Here is a 22,616-nt window from a genome sequence, read left to right on the forward strand (position 1 = left end):
CTAAGTCTCCATCCTAGAGAGAGCGTTCAACGTTGGGTCGATTGCTTTTGCCTGATCACAAGCAAACTGAGTAGAAAAAGAAGAACCGTCGGAGAGTTTCTTGTTTTCTCTCCCCGCCGTCGCCTCCTTTTTTTTTTTTAAACAATCGACGAAGGCGAGAATCGATTGGTTTTGCCCGGGTTGCCATTTTACAGGAACAAACAGAACCTGAAAAGAAAGAGGTAACGAGCCTGGTTAGTTAGCAGTGTGTCTCTTTCTCTTCTCCCTCCCCCGTCCCCAAATGGAGTTCCCCTTCTTCCCTACCCCTGTTTACTTTTGTCAGAAACATCCTTACGTCCCACTCTTATTTTTCAGGCCGTAAAACACACAGCTCCTTGACAAGCGCTGCCCGTATATCCTCACTAAGGACTAGCCACTCCAGTTTCCAATCTCAAGTAAGCGCCCCACACACGCGCGCGCGCGCCTCAAAATCTCTCTCTCTCTCACATACACACACACCCCTTTTCCCCGGTCCTCTCCGCTATTCTCGTAGCGTCCCGAAAATTCGTAACTCAGGCTCCAAAATTTGCCCCCGTCCTCTCTTGGCTTATGGGAGTGGGTGGGGAGAGGGCACCTCCAAGCAGTTCGATCCTATATGTATTTACTCGGAAGTCTGTCCCACTGAATTCAAAAGGCCTTACTCCTAGGTAGGTGTACGTAAGGTGGCAGCCCTACAGTGTGATGCAATCCTAAGGCGTTTTGAGCTAAAAATACTCTCAGAAGTAGGGTTGCCAGGTTCATGGCCTGAGACTGATCCTGTATCTTTAGGAGAAGAGAAAGTCAGCTAAGTGCAGGTTTTCTTGCAACACTGTAAGGGGAAAAACCACAAGGTGGAATTCTCCCTTCCTCCTCCACAACTTTTAAAGATACAGAAGACCTCTTGGAGGCTGGGCCTGGCAATGAAGAGGTCTTCTGTATCTTTAAAAGTTGTGCAGAGGGGAGGGAGAATTCCACCTTGTTGTTTTTCCCATTAAGGTGTTGCAAGAACACCTGCCCTTGGCTGACTTTCTCTTCTCCTAAAGATACAGGATCAGTCTCAGGCCCTGAGCCTGGCAACCCTACTCAGAAGCTAAGTTCAAAGAAATGCCTTGTCAGACTCAAGCCCAACCCCAGGCATGTTTACTCGGGAGTAGGCTTGGAAGCAGTGAGACTCGCTGCCCAATAACTGCATTAGGCAGCAGGATCGCGGGACCAGACGCATGATTTGGAGTTAAAGGGCAGTTATGAAGTGGGGGTCCCTAGTTTCCCCTCTGCGATGACGCCACAGAGCTTCAGGGGACCACCGAAAAGCAGCGCCTGGCCAAGCCTTCTATGTCCGCGCAACTATCAAAAGTGCAGGCACCTTCTTCTCTGATCACCCAAGAGCCCTTGTGCTATGGGACTTCTTTGTTATTTTGATCTGAGGGAGTGATTATCTCTAAATCCGAATGTAGATTAGAATTCTCAGTTGAACCCCCGGTATTCATGGCAAAGCATGAGGTGAAAAACACCACCAAATTTTGTGTATATAAAATTTATATTTTAGAAAACCTAATTCTGACTACAGCAGGGTGATTTGTTGTTGTTGTTATGTGCCTTCAAGTCGATTATGACTTATGGCGACCCTATGAATCAGTGACCTCCAACAGCATCTGTCATGAACCACCCTGTTCAGATCTTGTAAGTTCAGGTCTGGGGCTTCCTTTATGGAATCAATCCATCTCTTGTTTGGCCTTCCTCTTTTTCTACTCCCTGCTGTTTTTCCCAGCATTATTGTCTTCTCTAGTGAATCATGTCTTCTCATGATGTGTCCAAAGTATGATAACCTTAGTTTCATCATTTTAGCTTCTAGTGATAGTTCTGGTTTAATTTGTTCTAACACCCAATTATTTGTCTTTTTCGCAGTCCATGGTAGGCGCAAAGCTCTCCTCCAACACAGAGCATGGAATATTACTTTTAAAAAGTAATAAATTACAGTTACATGGCCCCAAAAAGTAGTAATTACCATTACAATATAATTGCTCTGAAAGTAACTGATTACTTTACTTTTCCTCCAAAGTAATCACTACGATTACATTTGTTACTTAAAAAAAACCTACAAGGTACTGGCCTTGGCTGCTGCACATCTAAGTAGCCTAAAACAACATTAAAAATAAACAAACACATGCAGAGGTAGAAGAATAATTATTTTTATTCATAAGATAGCAGTGGTGGTCTCTCTGCTGGTAAGGGTGGTGGGGAGGCAGACTGAGGCCTCTACTCAGATCTTTGCACATCAAACCAAGTGCAACCCCACCCTCCACTCAGCCAGCAAGCATAATCTCTCTCACTTAACCACCTCCCAGATCCTGCCCCGCCACCAACTAAGGGACACTCACTCAAGCAAACATTTTCCGCTGAGATGCAAAACAGTTAAAATACTGCAAATGCAGCACAGTAGCCAGAGAGGGTAATGGAGGCCACTTTGTGTGCCAAGTGCAAACACAGTATTCATTCTCATTCTCCCTCATTCTCCCTCATTCTCTCTCTCTCATTCTCTCTCTCTCTCTCTCTCTCTCTCTCTCTCTCTCTCTCTCTCTCTCTCTCTCTCTCTCTCTCTCTCTCACACACACACACACACACACACACACACACACACACACACACACACACAGTCATCTTTCACTTCATAGTTCTTTATCTCCATTCTGCTGCTGCCTCCTTCTCCTCCTATAGCCATGTTCATGAGCTCCTACTCCCTTTTCCCTCCACTCCATTCTTCACTGCCACTATCTGTATTTTTAAATAATTGTTTTCTCCTCTCCACCCTATCTCACTCTCGGTCTCCTCCCTCGTTGCCTCCTACCCATCCACAGAGCATGAGGAAAGAGCGACACTGCACAGAAGCCCAGTTTGAGGCACATGATTTTCAACCACAAATCAGAGGAGCAGAAGACTTCCCCTGCTCCCCCCCCAAGTAATGCCCAAAAGTAATGCTGGAAACATTACAATTACTCCACAAAAGTAGTAAAATTACTCCTAGTTCTATTACAATCAAAATGTAAAGGAATTATACACTTGTTACTCAAAAAAGTAATGAATTACAAGTAATTCATTACTTCTAACTAGTTACTTCCAAGCTCTGCTCCAACACCACATTTCAAATGAATTGATTTTTCCCTTATCCACTTTTTTCACTGTCCAACTATCACATCCATACATAGAGATCGGGAATACCATGATCTGAATTATCCTGACTTTAGTGTTCAGTGATACATCTTTGCATTTGAGGACCCTTTCTAGTTCTCTCACAGCTGCCCTCCCCAGTCATAGCCTTCTTCTGATTTCTTGACTGTTCTCTCCATTTTGATTAATGACTGTGCCAAGGTATTAATAATTCTTGACAAGTTCAATGTCCTCATTGTCAACTTTAAAGTTACAGAAATCTTCTGTTGTCATTACTTTAGTCTTCTTGACATTCAGCTGTAGTTGTGCTTTTGTGCTTTCCTCTTTAACTTTCATCAGCATTCATTTCAAATCATTACTGGTTTCTGCTAGTAGTATGGTATCATCTGCATATCTTTATTGATATTTCTCCCTCCAGTTTTCACACTTCCTTCATCTTGGTCCAATCCCGCTTTCCGCATGATATGTTCTGCATATAGATTAAACAAATAGGGTGATAAAATACACCCCTGTTTGACACCCTTTCTGATTGGGAACCAGTCGGTTTCTCCATATTCTGTCCTTATAGTAGCCTCTTGTCCAGAGTATAGGTTGTGAGTCAGGACAATCACATGCTTTGTCACCCCCGTTTCTTTTAAAGCATTCCATAGTTTTTCATGATCTACACAATCAAAGCAGGGTGATTAAAGGGAGTAAAGTCAGCAGTGGTAGTTTGCCTGGAAGTAAGCTCCATTTAGTAAAGTGGGACTTAACTTCTGAGTAAACCTGCAGAGGATTATGCTGTGTGATATATACTAAGTGATCCGGAGTATTTGCTCATTCCTTCGGGGGCTGCCTTTGTTGTTAAGGAATTTGATGGACTTTTTTTAAAATAGAAAAGACAGCCCACATAGGTATCCTAATAGAAAAAAGAGGGGCAAAATACGAGAAGAAATCGGAAGGGATGGGTAGGTAATGGGATGCAGAAAAGAGATTTCTGCTTTCTTTTCTCCTCCCATTTGTCCTCATGAAACTATCCTGGTCCTCTTCCTCAGATATTATTTTTAATCATGGCCAGAATTGTCAAATCTCTAATAACTTAGAGACACAACATAGGAAGCGGACCTTTAGTGTACAGTAGTGGCACCTACCCTTTGGAATTCCCTCCCCTTAGATATTACAGGTGCCATCTCTGTTATCTTTTCAGTGCCTACTGAAGATCTTCCTCTTTCAGCAAGCCTTTTGAGTTGAGACCTTACCCCAGTCTGCATCTGTGTTAGAATTGCTTTTTAATACGTTTTTAAACATTGTTTTAAAGTTTTTAAAGCTTTTAAAAAAAATGTTTTAAAGATGTTTTAATATGTCTTAAAATCTGTTTCTATAATGTTTTGAAGTGTTTTTGGTGCTTTTGTTTGCTGCCCTGGGCTCCTACTGGGAGGAAGGGTGGGATATAAATCAAATAATAAATAAATAAATAAATAAACTTAGAAGATGTTCTCAGGTTATATTTCTTAAAGAATTGAAACCTCTCTTTGACTTTTTGTGGAAAGAATAAAGTAATGTTTATGAGATTTGATGATTAATTAAGATAACTATTGGAGGAACGTGATTTTATAATATGATTTAAGAGACAGGATTGTTATATATTGTAGACCTATAACTGATTTGATATGTGACAAATGGGAAGTCAACATTTTTTTTTTGTTTAATCATTTTTGTTTTGTTTTGTTTTTTGTCTTTGAATGTTTTATGATTTTGTTTTCTATGTTTTATGAAAATTTGAATAAAAATTATTGTAAAAAAAAAAGAAGATGTTCTCAGGTAGCTGAAGTTTGTGAATTGCTGGCAATTATAAGCATTCCACCATTAAAAGGAAGAGTAAAAGAGAAATAAGGCTCTGTCTGGTAGAGGTTAAGGAAATGTTTTCAAAGTAGCGTATATGAACATCTCAGAACCACAAGTTCCTTTTTCAATTTAGTTTTGGGATTTTAAAAGAATTTAAAATTTACACAGACAGTATTCTCACCACTACTCTGGAACCTGCAATGTGCAAGAGCTAGAAATATTGATGTTTCACTGAATGAAATGCCAAGAATTATATTCATGCAAGCATTTATAAGCTATTGGCACCGTCTGTAGCCCCCTTTTGGATCAAAATAATATCTGCATGCCTTTTTGAAAAGAGAGCTGGTGTGGCGTAGTGGTTAAGGTGCTGGACTACGACCTGGGAGACCAGGGTTTGAATCCCCACAAAGCCATGAAGCTCACTGGGTGACCTTGGGCCAGTCACTACCTCTTAAAACCATTATTCCAGTTTCTTTTGTGCAGGTTCTTACAGCTGGTTAAGGCAGTTGGCATGTTTTGATGCACAGTCAAAATTGTGTGGCTTTGCAACATAGCTAGGATACTTCACACGTTGCAGCTGAGGTCCAATATATTATTTAACCAGCCACTCTGGTGTATATGTCTCTGTTTTAGAAAGAATCTTTAAACGACGAGACCCATGGAAATGGCCAGTGTAAGTAATATAGCTATTTTATATATTTTTAAGAATACTACACATTTGCCTGTAGTAGATAAGTGTTCCTATTTCCACTTTCGTGTTGTGGTTTCAGTAACTTATGAAGAGTGTCTTGTGCAGTTACTTTATTTAAAAACTTGTCATGTCAGAAATGGAAACACTTAGAATGCACATTTGCGTATTTTATGAATCACAATCTACTATTGAACTGAACTAGATCGGTAAAAGAAAGATGTGCAGCTTTTTATGTGTAGCGCTTTATTAATTAATCTGCTTCACGACTGAAATATCTGTAACGCTGGGTTATCATTCACTGACAAACTGACTTTTCCTCTGATAAATACCTAGAGCGCTCCTATCAACGTTTGGTTTGGTACACACAAAACTTTGGGAAGGGGGATCAGAAAACCATGGGGCTGGATCCAAAGGTCTGCTAGTGGAAGCAGAAGGCATTTTCATGTACACAAGGATTTCCATCAGCTCCTCCCTTCAGCCCAGGAGCTGCTTCTCTGGGAGGTGATCAGGAAACTTCAGCATGAAGGAGGAGAGCGGGCAAATCCTGTTCCTCTAGAGAAACTGTCCTCACAGCTCCAACCCATAAATAATAGAGGCAGCAATTGTACACCATGGTGCAATCTACTCCTGTGCATGTGTGCTCAGAAGTAAGTCCCATTGAGTTCAGTGAGACTCACTTTCAATATAGTGCCCGTAGGAGTCTGGACCGAGGCTTAACCTGTTTACATTCCATTGATTTCTGTGCGATGTAGCAACAATTTATTTATAAAGTATGAGGTGCCTACAATTTTCTAAGTGTTGTACAGAGATTAAAAGATGAGACAGTTTATTCCTTCAGGCACATAGTCTAAAATACATGATAAAAAAGTAAAAAGAAACTTATGCAGGATTGTAGCTACTGTGATCTTAAGTCTTGCTGTTATATATAAAAGAATCCTTTTCACACACTGTTGTTGGTTCAGATAATTCACAGACGCTGTGAGAGAAAGGGCATATACATTTTAAATAATAGTAGTAATAATCTAGAGAGCCAGTGTGGCGTAGTGGTTTGAATGCTGGACTATGACCTGGGAGACCAGGGTTCAAATCCCCACACAGCCATGAAACTCACTGGGTGACCTTGGACCAGTCACTGCCTCTCAGCCTCAGAGGAAGGCAATGCTAAACCTCTGAATACTGCTTACCATAAAAACCCTATTCATAGGGTCGCCATAAGTCGGGATTGACTTGAACATAGTCCATTTCCATTTTCAGTAACAGTATAAGTTAAATTGCTCATATTGTGTGTCACAAGGGCTTGATTTCAAAAATTAGGCTTTGACGTAACATATTTAAGCCTGAACATTTCCAACTGTATGAGTTAGTTCAAGTGTGAATTTTTGTACCATTCAAGTTTGAATTGGAATAACTTAAACTGATATGTCCGTAAAAAGCATGAAGTGACCTTCCTTGAGGGCTTCAGAGGTTCTTTTCTGTTTGTGAAAGTAAGGGGGAGGTAGAATCTTAACTGTACCCCAAAATAAAATATTTTATTGGCTAAACATGATTCAAAACATATTTCTTAGCAGCACTTAACATGCACACCACTGTGGTCCTTAATATGCTCTTTAACAGTAAAGAACAGAGTGGCATGTATATTAAATGTCTCTGGAGCAGAAATATAATTGGAAACATGTTGAGCCACTACAAATCTTCATTTCTGTTCATCCTTGAAACGGTTTCCATCTTTTTTCCTTTTTACTGATGCCTTCCATTGCATTTCTTCATGCCATTTCTACATATAACTACAACTAGTGTCATTAAATTGGCACTGCAGCAAGTTGCATTCAGGAGGAAGAAGTGGGTCACCTTTTACTAGAATGTGGGGTGAGACAAATAAGGATCATAGTATTCTGTTCCTTATTTATTTTAAATGGTTTAATAATTCTCAATAAAACATTAAAATACAATAAAATCAATAAATTGTAGAAACAGAGTCAGAATAAAGTGAATACACTGGTATGAATGACCAGCAAAAGCCTGAAAGAATAGGCAATCCCATTCACACAATGACTTCTGCTTGTGCAAAGGAACTTTCCCTTCCTTTCCCTGCACCCCCCATCTGTTCTGTGGTTTCCCCAAGCCTCCAGTACACATGGGGTTGTTACATAGGCACCACAGTAGAAACCGCCGTCCTTCTGGTTGTTACAAGATGAACCTCTGGAGGCTGTGGAATAAGCAGGAGTTCCTTGTTGGAAGATCTTAGTGACCAGGCAGGTCTACACAGTAGAAGGCATTTCTTCAGATATCCCATTCCAGTGTAGCTCTTTTAGCAGTGGCGTTACATGCTCACAGTATGCTGTCCCAGTCAGTAACCTAGCCACTGCATTCTGCACTAGTTGTAGCACTTAGACAAGCTTTAAGGACAGCCCCATGTAGAACATACCTACAGTGCACTGACCAGTGACCCATTACTGGACTAGTGTAATGTAACGGGTCACTGGTCAGTGCACTGTAGGTATGTAAAACTATTTACTACTGAAAGAAGTGGAGATTATTTTAGGAAAGGAAATATATATAATAAGTATAAAGACTGTATACGTCAGAATTGGATTCTTTTTTTAAAAAACACATTTGAAGCCAATGTTTTGATTTTTCCCCCTTTCAGATTTATTCAGTTTCTCATTCCCTCTGGCAATTTGGAGCTTAGATTTTGCTCTAAGGCATTCTGGGTTTTGATGCCATGCCTAGCCAGACCTCTGTATTTAAAAAAACAAACACCAATCCACATTGACTATAAATGGAGGTCTGCCTTGAATGAGATATCCCTAAAAGTTTTCTTCCACTAAAGATGGTTGCTTTGTGAGCTCTTAACAATCTTGTGACAGTTTTCAAGAGGTTGGGAATACAATTCAAGCACTTGAGCGCAGTGTCAGCCGAATAATCAGTAGTGCAGTAGTTAACCATGTTGGCATTTGTCATCATTAGGCTTCAGAATAAAACTACACTGAGATGATATCGCACATCTGAGCCCTATTGATTCAGGCTGTTTTCTGATTCAGGAAGAAAAACTGAAGCCATTTTTCGTTCGGTTCGTGTGTTTTAGATTTTTCTGGTTTTGTTGTCATGAGACCTTTAAGCTTAGATGTGAGTGCAGTACAGTTGCATGGGACTGGGACTGAATTCTCTGCCAGTGTACAGAATGGCCGAGCACTATCGTCACATTACCTTAAACTAGTTTGCCAGCTTTGCAATGGGAAATGTGGCATCTCTGAATCAACCAATGCAACTAACTTGCCATCCGCTCTGCTTAACTAGCCTTGCCAGAAGAAAAAACTGGCACAAGTATGTGCTTTTTGTCCTTTTACTATGCTTTGCTTCTTAGACATTTAAGCACATTCTGTGTATGTGTTATGGCTTTTTCTCGAGATGAAAAGTGCTGTGTACTTAAGGCAGCATTTTACCCATATGGTAAATGGTATGCAAAATTCCAGCATGGAATATTTTTCATATTAAACTTTGCATTTTTAGCCATATTCAACAAAAAATTATTAAAGTGGTAGTGTAAAAGACCAGAGTACAAAATTCAATGAATGGACTCCCCCATCCCATTAAGCCTTTGTATACTAAGATGTTGTTTCAATCTATGCTACATTCAGTTTTCTTTGTATCCTCTTTAGGTACTTTGTAACAGAGCTAGACTGGTGACATACCTGCCAGGATTTTATTCTTTGGTTAGAAGGGTTGTAACTCCCAAGGCGTTTTCCACAGCAGGATCATCTGGCTCAGATGAGCCTTCTGTTGCTGCTGCACCTCCTGATATATGTAAGGAAAATTCCAAGAATTTACTTCACATTAGTTTACATCTAAAATCAGTTGTCTGGTGGGGAAAGCGATAATACAGATTTGAGTTCATCTGTTTTGTGCTTGAACTTCAGTCTCTAACTTTATGGAGCAGCATGCAAAATTGTTTGTCATGTACAACTGAGAGTTATTATGCGTGTGTGTTTTAAATGACATAAATCTCACTTTTGGTAGGTCCAAGAACTGTGTGGCCAGATGAAGTAATGGGACCTTTTGGTCCCCAGGACCAAAGATTTCAACTCCCGGGTAACATAGGTTTCGATTGTCACCTAAATGGTACCGCATTTCAGAAGACTGCACAGGTTCATAAAAAATTGCCTGATTTATTAGTGGAGCCCCTGGCAAGTGAAAGGCATGAATTTGTGATGGCTCAATTCATCAACGAGTTCCAGGTAAGAACACAAGCATCAAGACCAGATGGTAGCCATGGTCACCCCCCCCAAGGTAATTGGCTTACCTTTTGAAGGACCAGACATGGATCCTGCATGCGACCTCTCCCTCCTGACTTTTGAAATTTGCACCCCTGTGGTCATTCAGGTGGGCTGTCATAGCATTGCTTTGGTGGTGGCCTGCAGTTTGTCAGGTATAGAATTATACTTCAGCTGTCCAGAAGTTAGAAAATACATATTTTTGCTAATTTTATGAATAACAGAAACTGAGACAAAATTCTGTGCCAGATAACACTATTGATATTGCTATTATATATTTAGATACAGGTAACAATTATCTATGGACTCCTTTGGGAGGAAGGGTGGGACATAAATTCAATAAATAAATAAATTCTTATTTCTTTAGGGCAGTAATGTTCCCCACAAGCAACAAGGAGTCAGTAATGCCAAAACCTACTTTGAAACTGCAAAGGTAGAATGTGCGATACAAGCATGTCCAGAATTGCTGCGCAGAGGTATGGGTACTGCCCCACCTTTTCAGAATTTTATAGCTTGAGGTTTTTAAACTATTTGAATAAATTTTAATTTTAATTACATTTATTAAAAAAAGAAAACATTGTTACTTTTCTACATGAGCAAGATGTTTAGCCCAGCAATCTGACAGTAGCCCTTTCAGAAGTAAATGTGTCTCCATTGTGTGTGCAAGATGGTCAATAATACAGTGACAACTTCCCTTATGTACATATTGGGGTATTGGAGGGGAGCAAAACAGCTGTGATAGCTAAGACTGCAGTCCTAACTCTACTTACTTGGGAGTAAGCCCCACTGAATTCAGTAGGAATTACTTTGGAATAGGCGTGGCTAGTTAGTTTCATTTCTTTTTTTCTTTCTTTGCAGATTTTGAGTCAATGTTTCCAGAAGTAGCTTCCAATAGTCTCACAGTACTAACGGTAACACAGAAAACAGTAAATGATATGACTGCATGGAGTGAAGAGGTGGAAAACGAGCGAGATGTTCTGATAGAAACTGTAAGTCTCATAGGCTTATGATGATAAATTATGATATTTCCATTGCAGATAAGACCATGTATGTTTGTGTATTGTACAGTAATACCTCAGTTAACAAATCCTCCAGGAACAAAGGTCCTTTTAAGGAAGGCTTTGTTAAAGGGGAAACTGACAAGTTTTGCTAACTTTCCAGCCTGTGCCTTCGCTTTAAGATGAAGCTGACAAGCCTGCCTCTTTGCTTTGTTATCAATAAACAGATAAGCCTGTGCCTTTGCTTTGCTGGGGTGAAAGAGACAAGCCTGTGTGTTTGCTTTACATTAAAGAGATTGCTTGCCTTCTCCCAGGGCTGGGGAGGGAAGAATCCAAAACGATTGAGAGGAGGGAAAGGAGGGAGACCGGGTGGGGATAGGCACCCTTTAAAGCTCCTGTTAAAACTGCCCCCACTATCTATGAGCGGGTGTAGGAACCTATCCCTACTCTTTCCATGTTATTCCACCTCTGGTACCAAAGTTTCTGGTAAAGAAGTAATGTCCAGGAACGCAGCTACTTTATTAACTGAGGTATTACTGTGTTGGCTTTGATACTCACTAGCATGTTCTAGGAGTGTGGAGTCTACTCCAAGAATGGATGGTCATGAATAGATTGTGATCTAAGATATTGCGACTCAGTATTAATTAAGTTCTCTTAGAAAGAATTTGGACATGCATAATTAACAGTTGGGCCTTAGCATTTAAAACTCATCATGGTTTTGCAAAAATAAAATAACAGTACTTCTAAATATATTTAATGCATACTCACTTTCAAGCACTATATGCTCTGATGTTTTACATTCAGTTTATTAAGCTGATGCTTTTATCCCAGAACCTGTCTATATTTGCGTTAAATAAATCCTACATTTAGGGTTGCCCAAGTGATTATATGAAAAATTGCCACTAGGGGTCATCTTTTCTTAAATGTTGCTTTTTGCTTGGCTTTAAAGAATTAATAGCTTCATCCCGACAGATGTCAGAGTTTACTACTGTTGAGCATTCTGCCTGTGTTATTATCTGAAAGTGTTGCATACTTTAATAGCGTTTTAAAATAAAGTTAAAATTCTAGACTGACAGTTTTTTGTTTTAGTATGAATTTTGGGGGGTAGTGTACCTAATAGCAGTTGCAGTTAACATCAGGTAGATTACAATTCCTTTAACTCTGTTTGAGAAAGCTTTCACAGTAGCAGATAGGCATTCATATGGCCTCCTAAGGTTTCAGGAGGTAGGAAAGAAACATGTAGTGTTCAGTCACCACCATGAAAGTTGCATATACTGTAAAACTCCATTTTTGCGTGTCCTGTCTCTGTGTAAGTCATGGTCTGTTGGGCTTTGGCATTGTAATCTGGTCAAATTATATCTTAATTGTCCTCCTCCTCCTTTCTCCACCTTCTTGTCAATTCCAGTATATTAAATATAAGGGTGCTGGGATGATAGGTGCACTCTTCTGGCCGGAAGGTTACTAACAACAACTTCACAATTGAATGGGCAGTTTGTTTGCATTATAGACAATCTGAAATAAGTTCAGGTGAATTAAACTTATCATGAGTGACCCAGGCTAAAGTAATGAGAGTTAGTGGCAGGCAAATTAAGGTGTGATCTTTTTGACGACTCAGGTTGTTCTAAACATCCATTTGAGTGACAATTGTAACACACCAGGATCAAAAGAGTCATAAGAACATAAGAACATAAGAAGAGCCTGCTGGATCAGGCCAGTGGCCCATCTAGTCCAGCATCCTGTTCTCACAGTGGCCAACCAGGTGCCTGGGGGAAGCCCGCAAGCAGGACCCGAGTGCAAGAACACTCTCCCCTCCTGAGGCTTCCGGCAACTGGTTTTCAGAAGCATGCTGCCTCTGACTAGGGTGGCAGAGCACAGCCATCATGGCTAGTAACCATTGGTAGCCCTGTCCTCCATGAATTTGTCTAATCTTCTTTTAAAGCCATCCAAGCTGGTGGCCATTACTGCATCTTGTGGGAGCAAATTCCATAGTTTAACTATGCGCTGAGTAAAGAAGTACTTCCTTTTGTCTGTCCTGAATCTTCCAACATTCAGCTTCTTTGAATGTCCACGAGTTCTAGTATTATGAGAGAGGGAGAAGAACTTTTCTCTATCCACTTTCTCAATGCCATGCATAATTTTATACACTTCTATCATGTCTCCTCTGACCCGCCTTTTCTCTAAACTAAAAAGCCCCAAATGCTGCAACCTTTCCTCGTAAGGGAGTCGCTCCATCCCCTTGATCATTCTGGTTGCCCTCTTCTGAACCTTTTCCAACTCTATAATATCCTTTTTGAGATGAGGCGACCAGAACTGTACACAGTATTCCAAATGTGGCCGCACCATAGATTTATACAACGGCATTATGATATCGGCTGTTTTATTTTCAATACCTTTCCTAATTATTGCTAGCATGGAATTTGCCTTTTTCACTGCTGCCGCACACTGGGTCGACATTTTCATCGTGCTGTCCACTACAACCCCGAGGTCTCTCTCCTGGTCGATCACCGCCAGTTCAGACCCCATGAGCATATATGTGAAATTCAGATTTTTTGCTCCAATATGGATAATTTTACACTTGTTTATATTGAATTGCATTTGCCATTTTTCCACCCATTCACTCAGTTTGGAGAGGTCTTTTTGGAGCTCTTCGCAATCCCTTTTTGTTTTAACAACCCTGAACAATTTAGTGTCGTCAGCAAACTTGGCCACTTCACTGCTCACTCCTAATTCTAGGTCATTAATGAACAAGTTGAAAAGCACAGGTCCCAATACCGATCCTTGAGGGATCCAGCCCTCCATTGGGAGAAGTGTCCGTTTATTCCTACTCTCTGCTTTCTGCTTCTTAACCAATTCCTTATCCACAAGAGGACCTCTCCTCTTATTCCATGACTGCTAAGCTTCCTCAGAAGCCTTTGGTGAGGTACCTTGTCAAACGCTTTTTGAAAGTCTAAGTACACTATGTCCACTGGATCACCTCTATCTATATGCTTGTTGACACTCTCAAAGAATTCTAATAGGTTACTGAGACAGGACTTTCCCTTGCAGAAGCCATGCTGGCTCTGCTTCAGCAAGGCTTGTTCTTCTATGTGCTTAGTTAATCTAGCTTTAATAATACTTTCTACCAGTTTTCCTCTGGACTTTGTTTTTCAGCTTTCTTTTTACCAATCCCCTCATTTTTGTGAAGTTTCCTCTTTTGAAGTCAAATGTGACCGTGTTGGATTTTCTTGGCAATTGGCCAGTTACATGTATGTTTAATTTAATAGCACTGTGGTCACGGCTCCCAATCGGTTCAACAACACTTACATCTCGCACCAGGTCCCGGTCCCCACTGAAGATTAAGTCCAGGGTTGCCGTCCCTCTGGTCGGTTCCATGACCAACTGATCTAGGGAATAGTCATTTAGAATATCTAGAAACTTTGCTTCTTTGTCATGACTGGAACACATATGCAGCCAGTCTATGTCCGGGTAGTTGAAGTCACCCATTACTACCACCTTTCCTAGTTTGGATGCTTCCTCAATTTCATATCTCATCTCAAGGTCTCCCTGAGCATTTTGATCAGGGGGACGATAGATCGTTCCCAGTATTAAGTCCCTCCTGGGGCATGGTATCACCACCCACAACGATTCTGTGGAGGAGTCTGCCTCTTTTGGGGTTTCGAGCTTGCTGGATTGCTGGAGTCCAGTACATAAAATGGTTTGTCTATAGACCATTTATTGGGGTTCCATTGGCTTAATTTGAAATAGGAATGAACAGATTAGACCTCTGGCTTTAAACTAGTTTGGGGAGGGGGAAGGGTCCACTCCACACTGAATGTGAATTGGTCCTATTTTAAGATGATTTACAATCTGACTAAATCCTTATTATATATGATAAAGGACCTAGATGTCTAAATTACATTTCTTCAAGGGAAAAATGTCAGGATTTATTGATTCCAAATGAATGAAGAGATGCAGCTATACAACATAATGCAGTATAATGTCAAGCTTCTCCAAAATTAAATTCATGGTTTGAAAATTTTGTAAATTTGATATTTGCATGAAGATTGATAGTGGCAGTTTGTAAAATACGATTAAAATATTGCACTGTGTGTTTATATATGGGTGAATGAACATATGTATATGTATTTCCGGAGCAATCCTAACCCTGGAAGTGCAGTAGCAGAGCACAACAGAGCAGCGTAGCCACTGCCACATCCACAGCCCCGCTGCTCAGGCTGGCCAGGGCAGGCAAAACCCTGCTCTGTACTGTTGCGCTGTGTAGTTGTGTTGCTTAATTTCGTTTAAAAGCAGCACCACAGCAGCAGAGAGTAACAGCAGATGTTGAAATGTGAGTGTGCCAGCGTGTGCGTGCGTTTGCCTAAGAAAGCAGGCTTTTACCCTGCATCAGCATCACTGAGACTGGAGACTTAGTAAAATAAGAAAAGCTACTTTATTTATAGAAATACATAGTAGATAGAAAAAGCAAACCTAGTTCTAACTAACTAGCTAAGTTGGAGGCATAATACCCAGGTGTAGGAGACAACCCCATGCTTGGAGAGAGAGCAGAGACAAAGGGATGTCTCCTCTCTCCTGGACAGCCGGAGGACAAAGGAATGGAAAAGGTGGAAGGAGGAGGGGCAGGTAAGCTTCCCTAAAGGCGTCACAGTCTAGCGACAGAAGGAAGTCAGTCAGAGCATCACAGGTAAAAGGTAAACAAAGCCTATCCATCTGGAGGACCCTAGCCCTATCTTCCCTCTGGAGCGTAAACAAAATAACAAACCAGGAGTTGCTCTTGCCCCACTTCCAACATGTACCACACCAGTCTGGAGCTGGAATAACAGTTGGGCCTTGATCAGCCTAATGCTATCAAGTGACAGCAATGGGACCAACCTGGAATCCAGTAGATCATGGGCTGACACAGCCCCTCCCCAACCCCTTAAGTACCCCATTTCAGGGCTTTCCATGAGCTACTTCAGTGGGCAGAACAGGGAGCTCCACTCTGCATAAGTTATGCCAGCATCACTTGGTGAGCAGAGGCCAGCAGAGCTGTTTTGGGCTGGGCAGAGGGAGGCCTCCACCCCATCTAACCATCAACCCCCCAGCCCAGCAAATTGGGGTTTTGGATTGCAGCCTAAATCTAAAGAGTTTAAATTAGACCATCTCTTCCTGCTTGGTTGCAATATTGAGGCAGAAGTGTGTTTTCCTAGCTACGTTTTTATTAATGTCAGCATTTGCATAGGAATCAGTTTTAAGGCTGCTTAAATTGATATTTTTAAACTTAACATCCAATGGTCCAGTTTGGACAATATATCTTGGCCCATGTACACAGCCCCTTTGCCCCTCCCTTCATGGTGGGGGAAACCAGAAAGCCTCTCATTAAGCATAGTTGCCTGTATTTGTCTCAGTGGAGAAACTATGATTATCGATTTTGGAAGAACCGAGGACATTAAACCACAGTGTGGATTGATATCCTGACTTATTCAGAAGCTGATAACCGTACTTGCATTTGGATAAAATAGGAAAGTGTGACTTGATTGCTGGTTGACTACCTGGTCTGATTAATATACAAAGGGAAGAGCAAAGGAGCTGTGTATAAAGGCAGAAGACTTGTATGAATCTTGGCTTATTAAGCCAAAACATGATCATCTGAATGTGGCCAAAGTGTTGAACAGCTGGAATACAAACTGAGATAATCAATTGCAAGTTACATTTTCCCATACTGGATCAGTCTGCTTTTTAATCCAATGTGTTAAATGCAGTTTCTTTTGCCACAATGCAAATGATATATGGCTGCATTTGGTGAGAACTTCAGCAATTCCCATTGTTGAAGAAAGAAGCCACTGCTTAATTTTTTTTTTAATGGAGTGTTCCTCAGAATAGGAACTGTTCTGGCAGAAAAAAGAGACTTTCATCTTTGTGCACAGTTTTGTGTCACACTCCTATGTATTTCCTTTTGGATTATGTTTCTTTCTAAATTAGCATCATATATTTAGAGGTTAACAGAGTTGTGGGCATCTGTGCTTTGAAAATAATTTACTTGACATAGGTTTTGGGAAGAGGTCTTATAACTGAGGGCTAGAGAACTGCAGAAACTGCTTTAGTGATCAAGATATAGGAAGATAAGACTAGGAGGCAAAACTTGAGCAAAACAAAAATGGATAAAGGTGGGGGAAACAGATGAATTATGGCTTTTTTATTGTATTGTATCTTAGAAAGAGACAGAACAAGTATGGTGCTGCAGTCCATATGAGCAGTCAGAGCAATTGCATTCCTAGTTGTACAAAGCTATTCATTTTTTACTGACTAGCACAAAGAATTTCTTCTAAGCTGCATCACATTGATCACAGTACATCAATATAGGTTATTTTAATCCTCTCAGTACTGTTATTCAGCTTTGTCGAGCAGAACTAAGTTTAGTTTCATATTTATTTTGTGTTGGGGAAAGGAATATCAACTAGCCTTAAAAGGATATCACCTTTTCTTTCCCCTCTTTTTAGTTTATCAGTGGTGCCAAGGAAATTTGTTATGCTTTGTGCGCCGAAGGCTATTGGGCAGATTTCATTGATCCAACTTCAGGACTGGCAGTAAGTATTTCTATCAAAGCACAGGAAGGAGAGAGGGATTGAGCACCATCCATCTAAGACAAATAAGATATAGAATATGAATCCTCCTACTTGGATTTCTGTGGGTTCCATTTCAAACCATCTGTAGGCTATCTAAAATACTTTCTGGAATGTCTTCCATCTCATGTGCACAGCAGTCTTTTTTTACTTTTCAGCTATATCACAAAAGCCATCATCCTAGCTGGAACTTTAAGAAGCAGTTAATCAAAATAATACAAATCTGTTTTGTATTTGTTTTAGTTATTATTTATATTCTCTCCTCAAAGGAGCACAAAGTGCCATACATGGTTCTCCCCAGACCCTGTTTTAGTCGTGCAACAACCGTTTTGAGGTCGGTTAGACTGAGAGAATGATCGGCTCAGGTTCGCCCAAGGAGCTTCATGGCAGGATGGGGTTGGAGCCTTGGTTCCTTTTGCCTTAGTCCAACATTCTACACACTCTACCACGCTACTTCTCACTCTGTTTTTTGCACTCTTAAAAAGGTGCATGGCTCTTTCAGAATAGTCGTGTGTCAGGGATTGTAAATATTTGTGATGCTCCTCTGACTGTTCCTTCATGCACAACTATATCAATATTCTTTCTAATGGTTAATTATTGTGTGATTTTGTCTCATCAGGGTGCTTCTAAATGCCCTACATCTAAATTATTTGAAAGCCTAGTCAGTATGGAAGAGATAAGAATGAAGACATTTTATATTCCACTAGTAAATGTGTACATGTTTTTTCTCCCTGATTAATCTTTACTGTGTTCACATGGACACTTTGCTATTGCATTATATGCCATGCTGTTCATTCATAAAATCCAGTGAATTAGGAGTGTCAAGCGGGCACCAGGCATGACTGGGCCCCTGGGCACCAGCCTGCTCCAGCACCATAGGCCCCCTCCATACAGGTGGTGTGGGGCTAATAAGCCCGCCCATGTGTCCCATCTACCTCTCCTGTGAATGATGTGCACACTGCGCACACATGCCTGCCATCAGCCAAGATGGCTGTGGGGGCGTCAGCCCCTTAGGGAAGTCCCTGCAGCCATCTTGGTTGATGGCAGACATGCTTGCACAGTGTGCACGTCATTCACAGGGATGGGAGAGGTAAGTGGGGCATGCATGTGGGCTTATTGCAGGGGTGCCTGGGAGCTTCCTCTCTGTGATCCACTGCAGGGTCAGGAGCCAATGCTGCTGTGCATCGTGGAATGGGAGCACTGCCCTTCAACCCTGGGAGGGGCCCTTCAGCATATAACACCCTTGCTCGACAATCTGAAGTTGCTGCCAATTTGTTTCTGGGCCAGATTAGAAGAGTTACTATTGCTAGTCATCAAAAGCTTAGGACCAGTTTACTTGAAGGATTGCCTTATAAGTGCCACATAATATCTGTTCTGCATCTACAAGGAATCAATCCTTTAGTGTGGCAACACCTACTTTTTGGAACTCCCTGTCCACTAATATTAGCTGGGTGCCTTCATAGTATTGTTTTTGCCACCTGCTAAGTGTTCTATCATGTCTTCCCGGGCATATGGTTTTAGTGGGTATGAGTGTTTTAAAATTACTGATTTTATTTTATATTTTAAAAATGTATATATAACTTGTTTTAATGCTTGCTTTTTAGTAGTCTAAACTGCTTAGGGGTTTTTACTCTAGTAAGCAATGTATACATTTTTTAAATAAAAAAACTACTGTAACATTTAAAAAAATAAGCTTGGACTTAAAACTAGTTAAATATATTATGTTAAAATATATTCTGGAAAGTTGTTATAAACATACCCCACGTTTTGTTTTTCCCCTTTCAGTTTTTTGGTCCATACACAAACAGCACCCTTTTTGAAACTGATGAACGCTACCACCATTTAGGATTTTCTGTGGAGGACCTTGGCTGCTGTAAAGTTATTCGTCATAATCTCTGGGGAACGCACGTGGTAGTAGGAAGCATTTTCACTAATGCTACACCTGACAGCCCTATCATGAAGAAACTGAGTGGCAATTAACTGCATCGTCATACTTAAGAAATGGTCAATAAACACTGTTGGGACATATCAAACGATAAATTTCACTGATTTGTAGGCACAAAAAAGGTATGTTATTTATTTTAGTCTTCTTGGGATATGTAGTCTCTGTACACGATTTATAAGGTAATCCAACATTTTATCTGAGAGATGTGTGTATATATAGCATATGATATTCTAAGGAATTACTTTTCCATACATTAAATAAAGTGAAACATCCACAGTAATCCTACACTGGAACACAAATCCTCAGCATTTTCATAATATTTCTCTCAATTTCATCATGTTTGTTTTTGGCTAAGTCTAATTTACTTACAAAATGTAGGTTACAAATTGATTAGAAATAGAGCAGCATTCATTTCACATCTTTAGTTTTTATCATTTTGAAGAAGAACATTTTTGAGGTAGGAATAGTTCAGTTGTTCAGTTAGATCTCATTAAAGGAAAATAACCTCAACCATTCATTTATGCCAGAGCCAGTATTGTCTTATTTCTGTTTTTCATGTTTTATTTGGAATATATTTCAGTCAGGAGATTTTGTGACCTACTTCACGATGAACCACAAAAAGCATGGCTTGTACCTCTGCAACCTGGATGCTCCCCTGGGTGAAAAGGTGAAAATGTGGTTTTTGCCAATTTCCTTGTTCTATCTGTATCCCCTCCATGCTGTGCTACAGGAAATTGGGGGACCCTCCAGAACAGTGTGGAAGGTGGCATGGGGGGGATTGCAGAGGGAAGAAGTCAGCACAAAATACCTCCTCCCCACCATTTTCCACCTATGGCAGTGTCCAAAATGTAGAACAGAAGCTCTTGCTGGATCTGACTCGGTTCATTGAATAGAATGATCTCTTCTGTTCATGGAACAGCAGATCTGGATACAACCCAGGATTCCAAAATATAACCCAGCTTGATTTTTCAAAGTTGTGATCAAATTAGCTAGCAGTTAATATGGCTGAATGTGTCTGAGTTTCTTACAGGCCTCTTAATCACGGAAGTAGTTGTGCGATTGTATCATCCATAAGCTAGTCAGAACCATATGGATAAAAGTAGTAGTCATCAGGGAATTAACAGTGTAAAGCAAAAATCTTTTTACAGTGAAGATTCTCTGTCATTCTCATTACTGCCAATAGTAAAACATCAAACAATGTAATATTTTCTTTGTATTAGCAGGCAAGAGATCTAGCGTGCTCTTTTATTTCATGGATCCAGTTTGCCCAGTTGTGGGCCATGTTTTGAATGCTGGTATAGATTGAATTCTGTCAGTAGAAGGCTTCTTTTGTGTTAGTAAATATTGTCTGAGGCATTGCAGCTGGTTAATGTTTTCTGTCTTGTTTCTCTAATATATGAAGTTCTAAAATGTTAATGAACTTCAAGCCATTATGTTAAACATCTCATAACATTACATTATGTCAAACATTATATCTCGTAACATAACATTATGTCAAACATTATGTTAAACATTATGTTAAAGCGTCATGGGTTTCTCTGGTTGATACTCATTTTCTGGGTGCCGATTGTTGTGCCAACGTTGTTGATTAAAGTGAGAAGCTGTTGTCCACTTGGCTTTCATCAAAATCCATGGTTACAGTGATAATTGAGATTAGTGTGCATGTGTGTGGTTTGGTTATTAGTTGTATATATAATTTTTGCCATTTTTTCTCTCTGTTACAATCATGTTTACAGTAATTAAAGGTGCTACATGTTGGCCTGTGCTGTCCTTATCTAAAGCCCACTTTGCACAAGCAGCAGAACGAGGTAGCAAAATTAGCTTTTTCTTATTACCCTGGAAATCTTTAATTGAAAGGGTGATATGAAAATGTTTTATTGAATTGTATTATTCACTAAATTTAATGAATTTACAGATGAGGAAATCATGGTTTGAATGCTTCCTTGTGTAAAAACAAAACAACCTCCCAGCAAGCAGAGTAATGGAATGGACTAAACTTGCCTCTCTGATCTAGTTCTTATTTGTAAGGGTTTTTATTTGATGGTGATATGTTTAAAAAATGGAACCTGAAGTGGTACAGTCTTCTATCACCTCATTCTGCTGCATGTATAGACCATGCCTCAGTTTTCTTACTAACCAGTTCTATTAAGATCCTAGTCCAAATATCCTATTTCGATGAACTGTTGTTGCATGAAGAATGACTTCAAATAAGAATAAAGGTAGCCCTGCTGCAGAACTATCAGAAGCTTGCGGCACCACACTGAGAGAAGCGGCAGTATGTCACTAGCACAATACTCCTATGCTCTATTTACTTTGAAGCAGCACCAATGTTAGAGGGAGGGGGCTGATCAGGTGAGGCTCTGATCCCTCTTTTTTCCATTTTTAAAAAACTTAATGTGCGTAATGAAGCTATGGCTTTCCCAACATGCCAGAGAAGGTTGGGCAATGGAAGCTACCACTGGACTATAACAAGTTGGTGCAGGGACAGTGCCCTTTGTGGTGTACAAGCCATTTGCTAGCATGAAAATTCCAAGTAAAATGTTCATGTTCTCAACTCGTTATTAAAACGAACCTGCATTTCTTTTTCTGTGAATATCATTGTCAGAAGTGTTCTCAAAATGGATTTTCAGGCTGAGCAGCTGTGCATTTAGGCACAATTTAAAATATGCTGGATGTACATATTTTTTATACTGAATTAAATGCTCCAAGGCGCAATGTATGTGTAGGTGCTCACTATTAGTGCTGGCACTTTATTTATAATTTATGTAGCAGTAATTCTGGAAGTAAATATACTAGAAATCTTCCATATGAATACGGTGTCTTTGGCTCTGATGACAAATAAATTATGAGTTCAAAATTACCCTAACATGGAGTACAGATGAGCAGTGTGGTTTTTTGTATTCAAACGGTAAATATTCTATGCTGCCAAGATCTTTGTGCTGAATGCAGGAGGTGGCTGGAAATAAGTTAATTTACGGCAGTTTTCCCAAAGGAGAAGAAAGAAGAAAATGTGGAAAACTCCACAGGTGTAGAATTAATATTTTAATAATTTCAGGTAGAATGTATCTAAGGAAACAGCGAATAAAATAGAAAATCCCAAGAAAA

General features: G+C 40.2%; 1 protein-coding gene across 4 annotated transcripts; it reads left to right on the plus strand.

Annotated features, from left to right (window-relative positions):
- The first annotated feature begins 36 nt into the window (after positions 1–36).
- Positions 37–22,616, plus strand: MMADHC (metabolism of cobalamin associated D). Of its 4 annotated transcripts, none has more exons than XM_061608816.1 (9): positions 37–233; positions 355–434; positions 5,641–5,680; positions 9,358–9,502; positions 9,716–9,933; positions 10,337–10,445; positions 10,828–10,958; positions 17,444–17,530; positions 19,352–22,616. In XM_061608816.1, the coding sequence occupies exons 3-9, from the start codon at positions 5,666–5,668 to the stop codon at positions 19,544–19,546; spliced, it is 900 nt and encodes a 299-aa protein (XP_061464800.1). In that variant the 5' UTR covers positions 37–233; positions 355–434; positions 5,641–5,665; the 3' UTR covers positions 19,547–22,616. The 4 variants fall into 4 exon arrangements, with proteins under 4 accessions (XP_061464800.1, XP_061464799.1, XP_061464802.1 ...); XM_061608815.1 differs by having other exon boundaries at positions 37–221; XM_061608818.1 differs by lacking the exon at positions 355–434.

Source organism: Rhineura floridana, chromosome 2, assembly GCF_030035675.1.
Source record: "Rhineura floridana isolate rRhiFlo1 chromosome 2, rRhiFlo1.hap2, whole genome shotgun sequence".
In the NCBI taxonomy this organism is placed as follows: domain Eukaryota; kingdom Metazoa; phylum Chordata; class Lepidosauria; order Squamata; family Rhineuridae; genus Rhineura; species Rhineura floridana.